The sequence below is a fragment of the Zophobas morio genome, unplaced genomic scaffold (assembly GCF_036711695.1).
Source record: "Zophobas morio isolate AGI-343-1 ecotype UQ-CSIRO unplaced genomic scaffold, CSIRO_AGI_Zmor_V1 ptg000005l, whole genome shotgun sequence".
Classification (NCBI taxonomy): domain Eukaryota; kingdom Metazoa; phylum Arthropoda; class Insecta; order Coleoptera; family Tenebrionidae; genus Zophobas; species Zophobas morio.
In genome coordinates, this window is record NW_026972110.1 from 17,994,146 (window position 1) to 18,012,705 (window position 18,560).

Sequence of the window (18,560 nt, forward strand, 5' to 3'; positions counted from 1 at the left end):
TGTTTTGTTTCACACACCGCAAACGAAAAACAACAATGCAAAATTGGCGCTTGAACTATTTCTGACCATTTGCTGATAAATGCACAATTACTTTATAATAAATGGTGAAAATGTGAAAATAATTTCAAATGTAACATGTTCGCGAATACCTATTTATAGCAGATTTCGTGATTACGTATACACGCCAACCATCAATTAAACGGTATTTAGGTAATAAAAATTGTCTTTTTAGCTACCGAAGCTAATATAATTCGTGATGTAATTTTTTTAACCAAACTTTGTATTAGTTGAGTTTCAAGCAACCTTAGTCTAGCCTTAGCCGGAAAACTAATAATTCTAATTCTTATAGAACTTGACGCAGTACCGATTTACTAAAAATTCTTAAGCTCGGCAAAGAACAGAAGTGATGACATTTTTTGTTTCGCACTAATAAGATCGCATAAAAAACTTACAGTAAAAATAAGACGAATAGTGATAAATTATTAGAACAGAAAAAACGTTCCGCTATGTAGAAACGTCAAATGTGTCCCCAGTTACGAACAATGCGAAATTGGATCCTCTCATCCATTGCCCATGTCACGATGTGCAAACTCGAATCCGCTATAAAAAATTAGCGTGGTATTACCCAGTTAATTCATCAATTTCGTCAGATGCGATGACAGTTTCTAATGACCTAATTCGTGCCGGTTGTGAATAATTTGGGATTAAACGAACTAATGGACTTGACCTCGCCACAACCTCCCATTTCGGTTTGTCAACAAGCCCCGCCAATAATTTTAATGAAGTGTCCATTATCAATTTTTTCTCATTTACCTTCTTGATTCTCGCTTTTTCCTCCTTGCTGACAACGTCGTTGACTCGTTCGCTGCCCGGCATCTTCAAGGCTTATCGCATGTTTTCGACCTTTATCTCAAAATGTAAATCCACTAATTACCGCAACATCACGATTTTGCACAATAAACTCACATGTCTGTGCCTCCCAGCGCACTGAACACATTCAAATATTTACATTCACCGTTTTTATCACAGACACAGATAACTTTTTCCCGCCACGACGATTTTATTTGGACTTTTAATATTTGATGTTTGCGCTCTGATGTAACGAGGCATAAATTGTCAACCGCAAGGATTACCAGTTTTCGCGTGTGCCGGTACTGCCGGTAGTTCCGCCATCTGACCAATCGCAGCGACTGAGAAGAAAGTCACCAGTGAGGCGAAGGCTAATTTGAGCCTGCGATTCGGCAGTCCTGCAAGGATCACGTCGCAGGACTGGCGTGCCGTCTGGCCGCTTAATCCTGCTGAATAGGCGGACTTGAGCGCTTATTTACCACAATCACACGTTCGGTGCCACCAGCACGGAGAACCACCAACCAACTTCATATTAACCAAACTACTGAGCCTGCACTTTTGCATGGGATCACGGTACACTTTTCACTACGCCACGAGCTGTGTTTATGTTTATGTTGAGTACAGTGGCGCGGAGAAGTCGGAAATCGGAACGGTTCTTCGATTTTCTACATCTGAATTTGGCGTGTTGGCGGCTGGGAGTGCTGGTTGTTGCTTTAATCCCGTTGGTGAGGATCTGGTATCAATATTAATTGCTGTTTGGGAGTTTAATGGAAATTTACGTGTTGCGTTTCGGTGTGATAGCCGATTTTGAGGCAGTTGGAGTTTTATGGCCGATTCAATGACAATGGTTTCGTGAGTGTTCGGTGCTGCTATTTCGACTGATAAGATGGATATAAAGCGACGTAATTTACCTTTTTTTAGTGCTGGCGGACAACTGTAAAACTATGTTCAATAAATTTTATCAAAGGCCATCGTTTAGGCGTTGCGGAAAGCGAATATCGAATGACACGAGTTTATTAGTTACTCGTGTTTGCGAGTACCCGGTAGCGATAGCATAAATATCTATAGCAATTTTTCACTGTCGGTCTAAAATGCACCTATGGTTGCGAGCCGCAGCAGTTGATCATAGCGTCTTTTATCTACCTATCGCGTTTTCCTATACTAAATAAATTGCCACAACCGCTCGTTCAATAAGTCTCCGTCGGAGAGTCGGCTCTCAGAGGAACGAGGCTTTTACTGTTGACGGTTTTTTTTTTTTTTTAATAAAACACTGCGGTGTTATCTTGCGGCAATTTTCAAAACGAGAAGTGCGCCGGAACTGTGTGCAAAGTCCTAGTTCTCAGGTTATTTCAAACTTACACTGAATTTTGTCACAGCCACACACTAATTCGCTTGAAAATAATTGTTTCGTTCTGAGTTAACAAAACCGGTTAATTACAAAAGGTTTAAATTTAAACCAAGTTAGCGGTTAATAAAGTGTGTTGTTGGCAATATTGTGTATATTCATGCCAAGAAGGAAGCCCTACGTTTTTGCCAATTTTCTAGATTACTCATGATTATTTATTTTGTGTAGTTTACACTAGCACGAGCAAGGATACGGAGATCCCATTACAAACAGAAAGAAATTTTGTCATATAGTGCTAAGTTCCTGAACACTTAATTTTTTTCTTCTCTTCCTTACTGGTAAACTTTGCAATTTAGAGAAGTATTGTGGTGTCCCAATTTGAATTAAAATTTCGGGTTCGTTTGTCAGATCGATAATTCAGATTCATTTATGGCATTTAAACTGATCAAAACGTTGGTCCCTTTTGAGAGAAAATACCTTGAAAATTTGCAGTTAAATTCATACCCTCGTGGATTCGAAAACCGGGAGGATCTTATATTTGCTTACAAGTTTAATAGTTTGTTTCAAGTTTAATTATTCTCTTGCAGATTTAATAATTTTCTTGCGACTTGAATTTGAACATTTATGCTCGAAGTACGCCAAGCGTTTCCAAGACCAACTTGAAAGAACGCATAATTTAACCTCAATGTAAATTCTTTGTTATTGAAGCTGTTGACAAAATGTAGGAATAAATGGTTTTTGTCCTCGTACTTTTGGGTTTGATTTAGAACGCGTTATTAATTATTTTCACCGTCGAAGAAAATTTAAAAAATGCAAAATTGAAGAGATTAGGTTTGTTTAGTAACATTTCATCTGTTACATAATCAAGTGCACTAGCAAAAGTTGTATACACTAGATTAATGTAACCTTCATCTTCAACCAGTCGCATAAATTTCGACACAGTTAAAAAGTTAAACACCGTGGGAGAAATCCATATTGGCGAACTCGAAATATTTCTGTGCGTTCGTAAAGATTTATGAACCTTTTGTAAAACACTTGTTGTAATACTTTTCCGAATATAGAAGGAACAGTTACGGATTTATAATTGGCAACCTTAGATGGATTCCCTTCTTTTAAAACAGAGGTCTTGTTCTAGCAAGTTTCCATTTATCATAAAAATGCAGTTGTTAATAGCCAAGCGTTGCAAGTATATTTCATATATGTCTCACTACGAAAATAGGTATCTAGAGCGTACGGTAAATAAATTACTTTCATGTTTTTTCGACGTTTCATGACCCCTAGACTACAGAAAGTAGGACCCTTTTTTCCCTCCGTCTGTCTGTCTAATTTTAATTGGACATAATTTCCAAACTACTGGACCGATTGTTGTTAGACTTTATATATCTCATGGAATATAAATGATAAATCGCTAGACAAGTACTCCTGTAATTGTGGTTTATGAATGTCCTTTGAGTTTAATTAAGAATGGTTCACACTATTTTCTCGAAAATGTAAGAATACAGTAATGTGGCGTCCGCCTATATTTAATAATAATAACACAATCACTATGATAACAGCTATTCATCCAGAATAATATTCGGGCGGTTTTGCTCCATTGTAGTTTAGTTCATTAGTCTTCCCCTTAGTGCTTAATAGGCGAATTCTTTCGAAATACATATAACTAGTCGAACGAATCCTCTCGACATCTTTTTAAATGTAATTTATCATAAAGCACTCATGCTGCTATTGAATTTCGATAATTTATCAAAGAAATATCAAATGTCACTAATTACAAGGGGTTGTCGCCCATAATTCATAAGCGAATTGTTAAGAAGGAAATCTCCACTTACAACTAGGCACTTATCCAAGAACAGTGTCTACGTAGAATCCATAAATAGTCCTAAATAACCAAAAAAAGTAATTGCATGACCTTTACGAACATTAAGAACATTGAGTAGCAGTCATTTTTAGAATGTCTCCAACATTTATTTTTCCTGTAAGTGAAAGAAGGTAATAATAAAACTAAGTGCCGTTCCATTATTTTGTTTCGGTGTTAATGCACCATTTTAAATCGTAGTATGTCTCAATTACGTTTCAAGAACAGTATAAACGTAAAAGAAAATCATAGAGACCTATTTTCTTGGAAGAATTATGCCACGTGCACTTTAACTGCGTAATAACTATTGATTTACACCCATGACCATGAAAATCTGGTTTCAATATTGCTCATAAAATCAAACAAGAATATCTCAGTCGACGCCTTTGTTGAATTTAGGTTTGAACAATGGGAAAACAACAATCAAAAAATGAGATAAGTGCGGATGAAAAATTCAGAATGTGACGCTGTATTTGTTGAGAGATCACGCATGATCCGACTTGACAATGCAGAAATATTAAAAGTGTCGCAACGGTAGGTAAAGTTGACGTGTCTAGTTTGGTATTTTCGACTGATAAAAGGGTTATTCTGATGAATGTGTGCTTTCTTGTGCTCTTATTTCCTATAATACAAGAATCTAGGTTTCCTGCTGCTTGTGTCTTCTGTGTGTGGTTGGAAATTTATGGAGCAAAGTGATCTATGAAACTATCATAGTGCGGGTTCTGGTCACTTTTGGCGGGTAAATTTGAATTTGTGCGCATGCTCGTGAGTGGACCTTAACCCAAGCATGCGCACGAATTCAAATTTTCCTTTGGTATTTATGGAAAATCAGTAATGTTTTTTGTACTACAATCTACAATTCTATTAAAAAAATGTAGCCATATTTGTATAAAATTACCATAAAAATGCGTCAACACGATAAAAATGTGTACAAATGTGTGTACTATCAGTTCTTACAGTTTATATTTATAGATATTTAATAATCAATGATGCATGAGATACCAGTTATCATTTATTTGCTACAAAACTACCGTTTACTGTCATGCATTTCCGTAGATTTATTGTCAATGTGCAACTAAATACATAAATCTGTTTCTCATGTAGATATGATTTTCAAAGTGACAAATTCCCTATTAATGGCGCCTGAAAGACGGGCTTTTACTTCATTTAAAAGTATATAAAATTTGCATTTGGACACCCGCTGTAGTGTACCACGGCTGCTGGTGCCTCTGGAAAATTCCCGATTTTAGATGGTCCCATCTGTCCCTATCCATGATGACTTATCTTTGAAGTAGTTTGAAAGGACCTCTGGGACCCTGTGTCTTATTTTTAAAGTAATTTGAAAGAATCTCGGGGACCCCATGTGTTTTGTTTTTGAACTAATTTGAAAGAATCTCTGAGACCATTTGTGTTTTGTGTTTTTTTTTTAAGAAACTTGAAAGAATCACGAAGATACGAGTATCTTGTATTGTGTTTTTGAAGTAATTTGAAAGAAACTTGGGGATTCTTCCGCTTGTTTTTGAAATCTTTAATTTGAAAGAATCTCTGGGATCTATCGTCTTGTTTTTAAATTAATTTGACAGAATCTGGGGGGCCCTTTGTGTTTTGTTTTTGAAGTAATTTGAAAGAATCTTGGGGATCCCTTGTGTTTTACTTTTGAAGTGGTTTGAACGAATCTCTGGTATCCTTTGTCTTGTTTTTAATATAATTAGAAGGAATTTCGGAGACCCTTTATGTTTTGTTTTTGAAGTAGTTTGACAGAATGTCGGGGATACCTTGTGTTGCGTTTTTGAAGTAATTTGAAAGAATCTTGGGGATTCCTTCGCTTGTTTTTGAAATATGTAATTTGAAAGATACTCTGGGATTTATCGTCTTGTTTTTAAATTAATTTGACAGAATCTCGGAGGCCCCTTGTGTTTTGTTTTTGAAGTAACTTGAAAGAATCTTGGGGATCCCTTGTGTTTTACTTTTGAAATGGTTTGAACGAATCTCTGGTATCCTTTGTCTTGTTTTTAATATAGGTAATTAGAAGGAATCTCGGAGGCCTGTTATGTTTTGTTTTTGAAGTAGTTTGAAGGAATGTTGGGGATACCTCGTGTTGCGTTTTTGAAGTAATTTGAAAGAATCTTGGGGATTTCTTCGCTTGTTTTTGAAATATGTAATTTGAAAGAATACCTGGGATCTATCGTCTTATTTTTAAATTAATTTGACAGAATCTCGGGGGCCCCTTGTGTTTTTTTTTTTTTGAAGTAATTTGAAAGAATCTCTGGGATCTTTCTGTGTATTGTTTTTTTGAAATATGTAATTTGAAAGAATCCCAGGGATCTATCGTCTTATTTTTAAATTAATTTGACAGAATCTCGGGGGCCCCTTGTGTTTTGTTTTTGAAGCAATTTGAAAAAATCTCTGGGATCTCTTTCTGTGTATTGTTTTTGAAGCAATTTATTAGAATCTCGGTGACCCCTTATGTCTTGTTTTTGAAGTAATTTGAAAGAATCTTGGGGATCCCTTGTGTTTTACTTTTGAAGTGGTTTGAACGAATCTCTGGTATCCTTTGTCTTGTTTTTAATATAATTAGAAGGAATCTCGGAGGCCCGTTATATTTTGTTTTTAAAGTAGTTTGAAAGAATGTCGGGGATACCTTGTGTTGCGTTTTTGAAGTAATTTGAATGAATCTTGGGGATCCCTTGGCTTATTTTTGAAATATGTAATTTGAAAGATTCTCTGGGATCTATCGTCTTGTTTTTAAATTAATTTGACAGAATCTGGGGGGCCCCTTGTGTTTTGTTTTTGAAGTAATTTGAAAGAATCTTGGGGATCCCTTGTGTTTTACTTTTGAAGTGGTTTGAACGAATCTCTGGTATCCTTTGTCTTGTTTTTCATATAATTAGAAGGAATCTCGGAGGTCGTTATATTTTGTTTTTGAAGTAGTTTGAAAGAATGTCGGGGATACCTCGTGTTGCGTTTTTGAAGTAATTTGAAAGAATCTTGGGGATTCCTTCGCTTGTTTTTGAAATATGTAAATTGAAAGATTCTCTGGGATCTATCGTCTTGTTTTTAAATTAATTTGACAGAATCTGGGGGGCCCCTTGTGTTTTGTTTTTGAAGTAACTTGAAAGAATCTTGGGGATCCGTTGTGTTTTACTTTTGAAATGGTTTGAACGAATCTCTGGTATCCTTTGTCTTGTTTTTAATATAGGTAATTAGAAGGAATCTCGGAGGCCCGTTATGTTTTGTTTTTGAAGTAGTTTGAAGGAATGTTGGGGATACCTTGTGTTGCGTTTTTGAAGTAATTTGAAAGAATCTTGGGGATTTCTTCGCTTGTTTTTGAAATATGTAATTTGAAAGAATACCTGGGATCTATCGTCTTATTTTTAAATTAATTTGACAGAATCTCGGGGGCCCCTTGTGTTTTTTTTTTTTTTGAAGTAATTTGAAAGAATCTCTGGGATCTTTCTGTGTATTGTTTTTTTGAAATATGTAATTTGAAAGAATCCCAGGGATCTATCGTCTTATTTTTAAATTAATTTGACAGAATATCGGGGGCCCCTTGTGTTTTGTTTTTGAAGCAATTTCAACAAATCTCTGGGATCTCTTTCTATGTATTGGTTTTGAAGCAATTTATTAGAATCTCGGTGACCCCTTATGTCTTGTTTTTGAAGTAATTTGAAAGAATTTTGGGAATCCCTTGTGTTTTACTTTTGAAGTGGTTTGAACGAATCTCTGGTATCCTTTGTCTTGTTTTTAATATAATTAGAAGGAATCTCGGAGGCCCGTTATATTTTGTTTTTGAAGTAGTTTGAAAGAATGTCGGGGATACCTTGTGTTGCGTTTTTGAAGTAATTTGAAAGAATATCTTTCCTTTGTATTATTTTTGAAATCGTTTTAAATAATTTCGGGAACCTTTGTCTTGTTTTTGAAGTAATTTGAAAGAATCTCAGAGACTTTTTGTGTTTTGTTTTTGAAGTAGTTTGAAATAATCTCAGGAACCCTTTTTGTTTTGTTATTGAAGTAGTTTGAAAGATCTCAGGGACCCTTTGTGTTTTGTTTTTGAAGTAATTTGAAAGAATCTCAGAAACCCTTTGTGTTTTGTTTTTGAAGTAGTTTGAAAGCATGTCGGGGATCCCTTCATCTTGTTTTTGATATAAATTGAAAGAATCTCAGGGATTCCTTGTGTTTTGTTTTTGAAGTTGTTTTAAAGAATCCCGGGGACATCTTGCGTTTTATTTCTGAAGTAGTTTGAAACAATCTCGGGGATCCCTTGTCTTGTTTGTTCAGCAATTTGAAAGAATTTCAAAATCCCATGAATCTTGTAAGACCAAAAATCAAAATGACTTAAAACCAAAACTATCTCATTGGTATATTTTGCCAATGTTGAGGCAACGATTGTGCCAATAATAAAAATCTGATTTAAGACAACCCGAAAATTTAAAAATGTATCCAGTTGTTTTTTTTTTTTTCCTTAAAATTCGTAACGTTACTAATATACGAATACATGAGTACACAGGATGGCCTACAATAATAATTTCTGTGGATATCTTTCTAGGCTAGAATGTTATCCGGGCAAACATTTACCAACTGTATTTATTGTTTTCGAGACCAAAAAAATTCAAAAAAATTAGTTGTTGACAGAACGTAATTACTAATTATCTAAACGTCAAAAATGTTTTTCCTTAACCCTTCAGTGATTTTCAAACATTACTAAAATCCGGGACACAAATGAAAGATAACGACGCAAATGGCCTCAAAGACAAAATGGCGAAACCAAGATCTTCTGGTTGGAGAGAAATACATATGACGGCTTTGATCCACCCCTTTGATATGGTGGAAATGTCGGAACTTCTCCGAGAATACGCACTGTTTTCCTCAAAGAGAACTTCCATATTACATTCCCTATCTCTTTTACAAGAAATCAGGGTCTGTTTAATAAGTCCTGAATTTGACGATAACGACAAAACAAGCGAACAAGCCTACATACGCTGACGTAATTTTTCGGATTTGTGGGTACAAGCCGGAAAACCGACAGCTCCCACTAAATTCCCCAAAATATTTACTTTTTTTATGGCGGCGGTGCTATTTAATGTGGTCATGTAAAAGCACATTTTGTTTCTCTCCATTTTCCACAAACAGTCCGCATACGTTTTATCCTCTCCTTGATGCGAATTTTTTAGAGTCCATCTTAAATTCCCCGGAATAAAAAATTTCGCAACCATGTGAATGCGCTGTTGGAGTAGAGTTATTTGGCGTGTTTTTAGACCCCTGAAGTACAAAATTACGCAAGTTTGTCTCATACTGAAAATAAATCTATAGAAAAATCGCAGGAATTGTTTCCGGTCATTAAATAAACAATAAAAGCGAGGTAATGGAAAATCTGACTGATTTTATTGCTTCGCTATTATCCGCTTTTTTGCGAGACGTCTCTGGTAAAAAGAGATTCGTTCCTCGCACTCGATTCCTTCACGTTTAAGTGCTCGTAAATCAAGGATAACCTACATAGAGAGGATGAAATTAATTTCGACAGATCTGATGATTATCCTGCGACCTTCGTCAATTGATTAGTTTTCCTGCGGAGTGTACGCGAGCAGGAACTAGAGATTTAATTTTTATGAGAGGCGTAGGTCTGGAACGTGAGTACGAAATGCGTCTAGAGAGGAAAGAATTCGTTCGGTGGGCGGCGTTATTTAAATGCGATTAACGGAATGCCTTAATAATGCTGATCTATGATTAGATATCAATTAAATGGTCTCGATTCGGCCTGGGAGAGCGATAAAGTGAATTAATAAATCCTCATCGATGAATTAAGGCCGCCGTAACACAATAAAAGAGTTGAGAAATACGCTGCTTGCGGACGGAATTTGATCTAAAAGAAGGGAGTGAGGAGTGTTTTATTGTGGTAAGATATGTGACGTTAATTCTTGGAATACAAACTGATAAGTTTAAGTCCACGCAGGATAATCCAAATAGAGACGTTGATGGAGATAAAAAACTACTGCAGAAGAATAAATACAGGATACATTACTACACTGAGTTCCGCACGTGCTCGACATAACACCAACTAAAATAAACCCTACTCATCTGGTAATTCCTCATTTTTACACAGACTTCCATTGTCGCTGCCGCTGGAACTGCAACCGTAATACGAGATTTACAGCTCCGGTATAAATCGGGAATTTACAATAATAAAGCCGATTGGACATACATCTGCGTGCAGTATTGTTTGGTTTGATTTAACTGGAAGGTGAGAGCTTTCGACGCTATTTTTAGAGGGGACGGTGATTCTAATTAGAAAAATTACGAGATGAGTTCTTACAGGTTCGAATAAAACATAAACAGCAGGTAGTGAAGAATAAAGAAACACATGCTCTTCTAAATTTAGACCGAATCGCATGAATCTCCGAGATTTAATTGGAGAAAATTTCTTAACATCGTGTACTAACTATACTTCCGTTGTTCTATTCCGACACCTTGAAGCAACTAGTATTTATTTATATCACAAAGGACAAGTGCAAGATGACAAAATACCGAAAAGTTACCAATATTAAGTAACTTTATTGCTTCCGAAGAGGTGATAATGACTTATAACTATATTAGTCGTGGGTTCGTGTTACCGGACATTTAATTTAATCCGAATTTGACACAGTGACGTAAGGAGAGTTTTTGTGTGGTTTTACGTGTTTATGACAAACTAATCTTTTATTAACCTTCGACAAAAATGGATACTGAAATGTTACCTAAGCTTATAAAAAGCTGATTTGGAAATAATGCGGCCATAAAAAAGTAATGGGGACATTTCAGACAATTTCCTGTAATGAGGACATGAACGTGGAGTCAGTGTCGGAGTCAAAATATTTCAGATTTCTGTTTTTATTCACATTGTTTTTTATTAAATATCAATTTTATTGTTTACAAAATTAGGAAAACCAGTCGTTCACAAATAAATTTCTGAAGACGGCTGAGCAAAGAAATCGGTTTGGTTTATGGTTCTTGACTTTTTTGGAAATACGATTACATATTACTGATAATAAAGGACTGGTCCAAGTGACTTAAAATCTTATAACAGCTGCTTTTATTTAATCTGGGTATTTCCTTGCTTGAGGAAGAAATTTAACGGTAATGTTTTAGAAGCGATAAAAACACTTTAAGCTTAATATGCAGACTCAATTTTTTCTACAGCTGTAAAATTAATTGATTTGTTTACATGTGGGTGAAAGTAATTTCATTAATTTTTACTGCTCTTCCTTGCACGTTACAACAGAAGCCGGTTTTGCAAATCTTAATTTATTACCGGAAAGTCAAGCCAAATATAAATTTGAAAACAAATATCAATTTATGCAGTGTTTAAATAGTTCTTTATTTACATTTTATTTAATGATAAGTGCAACAAAATGTGAGCAATGATTCTAATGACTCGTCTGCACTCCTCCGGAAGTATCAGAACCGCAATATGAGATATTTTGTTGTATACTTAATGAAAACTTAAAAAATGGTCTAAAGTTATCTGAACAGAACTTCCATTGCCTCTGAGGTACATTCGAACAATTGCAGTTTCTTGGAAAAATCAATATAATAATTTTGCGAATTTTTGTGCAACCCCTATGAATTAAAATACAGGTAATTGAATTTAACCAACGGGAAGAAATCAGTATATACTTAACTTCGATTGTTTATGATGTGTATATATCGAAAGAATGCGACGATTAAGCACGTAGTAAGTTGTCTCTCTACCCAAAACAAAGCAAGTGATTAAAATTATTAATTACGCTACAATAGAGCAGAACGTTCTGAATATAAAACCAATGTTTTTTTTTAATTTGCAACGTATATTATTTTTAACGGCTTTTGGTAGACTAATTGCAGGGACAATAATATACGACACCCTGATATTTTGAGGTTAGGGTTCATCTACCTACTAGTTAATCTTTTTTAGATTCTGTGGGTGCCACCAAGAATAAACAAGTTAAAAAGGAATAACTGGTCAAAAGCTGAACCCTAACCTCAAAATCCGAACTGCTTCAATATGAAATCAAACATTATCTACTTAGATATTCTTTCCTTTTTCAGATGACAAAAACAATAAAATTTATAAAAATTAAAACATATAGACTGTTACGAAAGAAGCCCATACGCCGCCCATGAGTCTTCTAGCATGTATGTATGTGTTTGTTTTGGTATATACGACGGCGATGACTCATCGGCCGGGCGGCGCGGTGTTCGCTGAGGAAAAGCCTGGCAGCGCAAGTCGCGATGGCCAACCCAGAAAACCCTCGAAGCGGCGTTCTCGAACCATCGAGAGGAACGATTATAATTATTCAGCCAGTTAAGTCAAGAGAATCGAGCCAAGTTGCGCCGGAATTACTTTGTACATAATCACTGTAATAGTCGTGTAAATTCGAGTTAGTAGGAAATACTTTGTTGAGTTTTACCCACGCCGACTTTTATTCACCGATCATCGTAACAATACGTTCCAATTTGAAATAATACAGGCTTGCATTGCGACGCCCACACCATATATTCATTATATTTGCAATGGAATAAATTACATCTTTCCCTTTAAAGCTAAAAACAATGTGGTTTACAGAATTTCAACATCTCTATCCATTTTCAAGACATAGGTAATAAGGCTGTGGAGTTTTAATTGCGGCATGTTTTAAAATTTGACTTTCAAACTTAATATTTCAAAAATCTTGGTCCATGACATCCAAAATGTCAAGTTTCTTGACTCAACACGTCGAGAACAGTTTTTGAGAAATTTTTGTGGATTTTTACACGTTTCCAACAACTCAATTTTACGTTTGAAATTTTTGGCCATTTTTTGAATACACCATTTTTGGTGTCATTTCTTCGAAAATTCCTGTTTCGAAAGCCATCAACATACCATGTTTTTCCAGTTAATACGTACCGAATTTTTTAAAGCTCAATTTTCAGACCGCCCATAAAACAATAAACTCTTTTGACGCTTCTAGAAAATTATCTGAATTTTAAACTTTTTTTTAGGCAACTTTTCAAAAGCTCAAATTTTCAATATATCCCCGAATGAAATAACTAGTGGCCGTTTCTCGATTATTTTCGAAAATTAACGATAGAGATTTTTTTGTTGATCTATATGTGTATATCCAAAAGTTATTTTCGGATTCATTTCTTCGAAAATTTCTACCATTTAATTTCGAAAATTTGAGATTCTAAACTAATTTAATTTTCAAAAATACTTCGAAACGCATAGCCCGGGACCAAGTAATGTTTTTCTAATCAGCCCTTCGAGACCATTTCCAGGAATTTTGAATGGGTTTTTAGTCATTTTTTCTAAAAGCTCTACTTTTCAATATGAAAATATGAAATATGAAGCTACCAGAAAGTCTCGAACTCTTTCAAAAATTACCAGAGGTTACTTTTGGCTTCATTTCTTCGAAAATTTCTACCTTTTTTCAAAATAACAATTTTCAGAACTCTTAAAAAATCTCAATTTCAAACCCAATATTTCTAAAATCTTGAACCGGGACCTTAAAAACCCCATGTTCTCCGAATCAGGACGTCCAAAACCATGTCTCAAAATTTTCTGTGCATTTTTAGGCAACTTTTCAAAAGCTCATTTTTTTAAATACGTATAAAATAATGAGCCGTTTTCGATTCTCATTAATTTTTACTGATAATAATAACCTTAAAACATTTACAAGATTTTAGGGCATTTGATTTTGCAGTTTCAAAGTTATATTACAAATTATTATTATGCAGTTTTAAATTTTTTCCAAAAATTCTGGATACCTAGGGTTGAAATTAGCCACTGATTCACATATCACAAGTAGGTACAGGAGTATCTTATTTTATCAAATTTCAAAAAACTTGTTATTATAAAGTTTGGAGATGACGTCATCCCATTGGTAGTGGGGATAATTGCCCAACTTTTAGTTAGCGTTTAACCATATACATGGTGTCTCTAATATACAACAATCGGTCCAGTAGTTTCCGGTATTACTTGTCTAATATAAATGAATACAGACACCAGACAGACAGACAGACGGAAACGGGAGACCACTTTTTTCGTACTCTAGAGGTTATGACATGTCGAGAAAATATGAAAGTGGCAATTCGGCCGATGGACTCGATTATTACACCTTCATAGCTTACGCTCGGGAAGTAAAAATTCAGCCACGGAGTTACCAGACGTCAGTGTGGTTTATATTTTGCTTTTTTTTCTTAATGTACATTGTATTCTTTGAACAATACGAGACTCAAAAACCTGTTTTAATGTCTTGTAAAGAAATCAGTATTTTAAAGTTAAGCTTTGACACCTTGGTTCACGGCGAATAAAACAATTCATCACAATTCATATTGGGCGGGTGGGCGGGTTTACATTTTGTTTTGTTGTTTTAATATGTGTAGACTTATTTTCAAAAGAAACTTAAAACATGTTTAAAACGGAAAATTTGTATTAAGTAATATCGATTTTGCAATTAGGTTCCTTCCCATAGATGCAAATTCCATATTTCCTTGCAAAAATGTACCATTTAAACCTTCTTGTTGTGAAAAGATGGCTATGTATATTAAGAAAACAATGGCAAAATATAAACCCCGCCCACCCGCCCGGTCTCAATTCTGATGATTTTTTTATTCGCCGTAAACCGAGAGGCGGAGCTTAATTATAAAATACTTATTTTTCTATGATAAATTATCATGTGAAATATGTTCTTAACTAATCGTGTTATACAAAGAAATCTAAATGTATTAATTAAAAAAGAAAACCAGAAGACAAGTCCCACCCATTCGTCTCGATCTCAGTCGTGACGAATTTTTCATTCGTTGTCAGAGCGAGGGGCGGAGCGTAATTCCAGAATCCATGTTTCCCTATACCATTTTAAACATGTTTTAAGTTTCTTGTTGTAACAAGATGACTACGTGCATTAAGAAAAAAGGCAAACTATAAACCCCGCCCACCCGCCCTATCTCAATTGTGATGATTTGTTTTTAGATCGTCGAAAGCTAAAGGAACGGAATTTACCATTTTAAACATGTTTTAAGTTTCTAAGAATAAAAAATCATCACAATTGAGATAGGGTGGGTGGGCGGGGTTTATATTTTGCTGTGTTTATACTTTTACCAGACGTCAGTGTGGTAACTTAGTGGAAAATATGATGATGCAATTTGGATATTTTTAGCGAAAATCTGGATGCGTAGGGTAAAAAATCAAGGCGGATTCATAAACCAAAATATCTAGGAGCGTTATAAAATCTAAATGGCATTTACTATAGGGAAAAAAATCATCCACCGATATTCCTGACATATCTATACATAAAATTTGACAATTGGTCCTGTAGCTCGAAGAGAGACGGAAACGGGAGACCTATTTTTTCAAATTTGAATTACTTGTAGTTGCTTTCATCATAGACATCGAGTGACTATTAATGTTTGTGATTTATTTTGTGGGTTTGATGTAAAATTGAAATTTAGGGCACCAATTCAGTCTGCCATCTTCGCATGTTTACAACATGCTAATATTGCTGCCAATAATTCTGAATTGCCAACTCAAAAATTTGCCTCGATCAAAAAAAATTATAAAGAATTTTTATGATCAGCAATAATGTAATAAAACTGTTGCCACTGTGGTATTGTTATTGTTGGAGAACATGGCTTTCAGATCATCTAAAATTAGGTTCTGTAAGTAAGCAGAATATCGGGTCTTGCTGTACTGAACACTATTTTAGCCGTTCGTAACCATATTAGTTGCAAACTGATGATTCTCTATATAACGAGGTTGTAGTATAAAAAAAGTAATCAAAAAAAGAGTAGCGAATGCTCATGAAAGTCATTTTCGAAGACGTTTATGGGAAAATCTTGAAATTCAAGACTTAAAATATTTCTTGTAACAGATAAAATATTTGGATGTAATCTGCAAAAGTTTAATGCTCGTTTTGGGCTGATGATTCATGGCGCTCTATCATTCCAGGTGGTCTAAATCATCTCCAATGGGGTTCTCTTCGTCTTCTGGACTTTGCTTGTTAGTTTATTTGGCGGTTTATAGCTGAGTCATCGTCATCAAAAACTGTTCTTGACGGTTTTGTTCTATTTTGAGTTTAAAAATGTCACTGCTTCAATTTGACTGACTTACTTATTGCTAGATTAATTGCGATAGTGTAATGTTAATACGCAAAATAAGAACTGGTTTGAAGTCGTAAAGAATCATAAAATGAAAATTGAATTAAAATATAAGAATGTTAAAGCATATAAAAGTGCACTAACGGAAAAAAAATCGTGGAACCAAAAGACAAGTGATAAGTTCAAAGGCAATAATTTCCAGTCTTTTGCAACTGTCATGATCAGAAGTTATGAATATACTGGCCATCAACACTCAGTGCTCGTCCTATAATCAAAGATTGCACTCGTTAATGCCACGTATGTGTTAAATATTTCCACGTTTATGTGACAGAAATGTCCGAACGTGTCGTGTTTATTTCCATGTTCAACTCGCTTTCTAGTTTTATTCTGAGAGCGATCTTATATATATGGTACCATAACGTCTAGCACTGTGTACACATTTTTCAAGGATCTAGCAACGTCAACTCGACTTATTTAGTACAAAGTGCAGATTAAATATTAACCCAGTTTCCAGACGTCAGTATCCTCCACCGTAAGCCGATTATTGCTAATAAGTGTAAGATATTTGTGTTATCAACGTTAAGATAATTGTTGTTAATAAAAAGGTGTAAAATATCTGCGTTATCAAACGTAAGATAATCGTTGCTAATAAAACATTGTAAGGTATTAGTCATACATGCTAATTTTAGACATTAATATACTTTTCAAGGTTGTTTAATAAGTACTTCGGTTGTATGTATATACTCGTTAGTCGTTATTTAGTAGTTCCGAGGGTTTTTTAAATTTTTAATTACTATATAGTTTTTTTTTTAACTAAGAACTTATTTTATTGTATAGACTACACAAAGTAGTACCATGCGATTAAAAAAATTTCCAACGTAGAATGGTGCTACATACTAATGAAAAAATTTAACAATGCAGTTTGACATAAACACATATGTTAAACGCTGCCGACGTCGAAAAAGTTTTCGTTCAAGTCATTAATGATGCTTTCACATAAATGAGAAAATTCTCTCATTCGTGTTGCTTTCAGCGCTCATTATTGTTTTTTCCATTTTGCAAATTACGATATAATCTTCTGCTAACGAGAGTCTAGTTAGTACTTAAGTTATTATTTCTTCATTTTTTTTTGTGCTAGATTCACAGACGTGTTGACAATAGTGTACGCCTTTCGTCGTTCAGTATGTAAATCTTGAATGTCATTAGCGCGTGTTGAACCCACCTCTCTCATCGAAAATGTTGATCAATATCCACCATTATCACTAATGGGATCACCCATCAGTTTAACTTATTGCTTGATTTATCATAGCAGTTTCCCTGTTATGGCTGATTGTAGGTGCATGATTGATAGCATGCAATTAGTAGGGTTTATGCAACCGGAAAAGATTTGTGATAACATACAATTCGAACACAAATGTTTGTTTCATTTGTATGTACCTAGATGCGCGTAAATGACACGAAAATTGGATACGAAAAATGAGGCGTTTGTAATAACTTTAAGGACAGTGCGATTTTTATTCTTTGCATATTTTTTTGAGATTGACGGACACCTGTGTGAATTAATTGAGCAAAAAAATTTTACGTTGTTGGTATTCAACAATTCTAATCAAGGAAAAAAATGCGTGCAGCTGCTGCACACTGACACAACTTCAATTGCCTTAGGGCCAAATGCAGCTATTTGTATAAGGAAATGATAAGGGAAAGCATAAGTAAGAGTCTTGTTTGCAAGGTTCAATGTCAATAGCTATCGCAATAAGGGAATAAGGAAGTCTCGTTGAAAACAAAACGAGGAAAAAAAATGACGGATTTGCATGAGAGCGACGATTTTTAACGCATTCGAAGATTCGTCTTGACACTGAGGACAAAGCAAGCGACTCTCATCAATTTAATTTTTAATTGGTATCACAAAACGGAATGACGAAGTAGATATTTTCCTCTTTATCTGATCACCGTATCAGATCCACGATCTGGCGCGAGCAAAAAATCCTCGCCATAATAGTAAACTACAATTTCGCGAATTATCTTCAAGGTTAACAACCCCATGCCACGAAAACAGTTAACCTCTAACCTACATATTTCAGGAACAAACTGGCTTCACTTTCACGCTTCCTGCTAACTTCCAAGAAAGCTATCCGATGCCACCGACAAAGCTCCACGTTACGTAATCCGCACCAACAACACGAAGACTGAAAGCGAAATAAATTCGCGAGTCCAAACTAACGACTCTTATCGAGCACACGATCATAACCGTGAACTAAAGAGAAGAACATTCCTTCGCGCAACTGGACGATCTCCAGATTAACCAAAATTAATAGCCAGGTTAGCCTTGGGAGTGCGGCGTGACCGAAGAGCATTTATGCTCTTTTCTTTGCAACACTAGGATTGTATTTGCGGAATTCTCGGCCGGCATTTCTCAACGTCCTT

At 35.1% G+C, this 18,560-nt stretch overlaps 1 protein-coding gene across 12 annotated transcripts in view; it reads right to left on the reverse strand.

Moving 5' to 3' along the window:
• The window catches only part of LOC135122908 (tensin-1), a 395,140-nt gene that overhangs the window by 137,906 nt on the left and 238,674 nt on the right, over positions 1–18,560 (reverse strand). The window contains exon 1 of one of the 12 annotated variants that reach the window (XM_064047404.1): positions 814–1,383. The exons of 10 other annotated variants lie outside the window; for them this stretch is intronic. In XM_064047404.1, coding sequence (XP_063903474.1) covers positions 814–876 — 63 coding nt within the window. In that variant the 5' untranslated portion in view covers positions 877–1,383. Of the gene's footprint in view, positions 1–813; positions 1,384–18,560 lie in introns of those variants that run through there. One more of the 12 variants, XM_064047410.1, reaches the window with a different exon arrangement.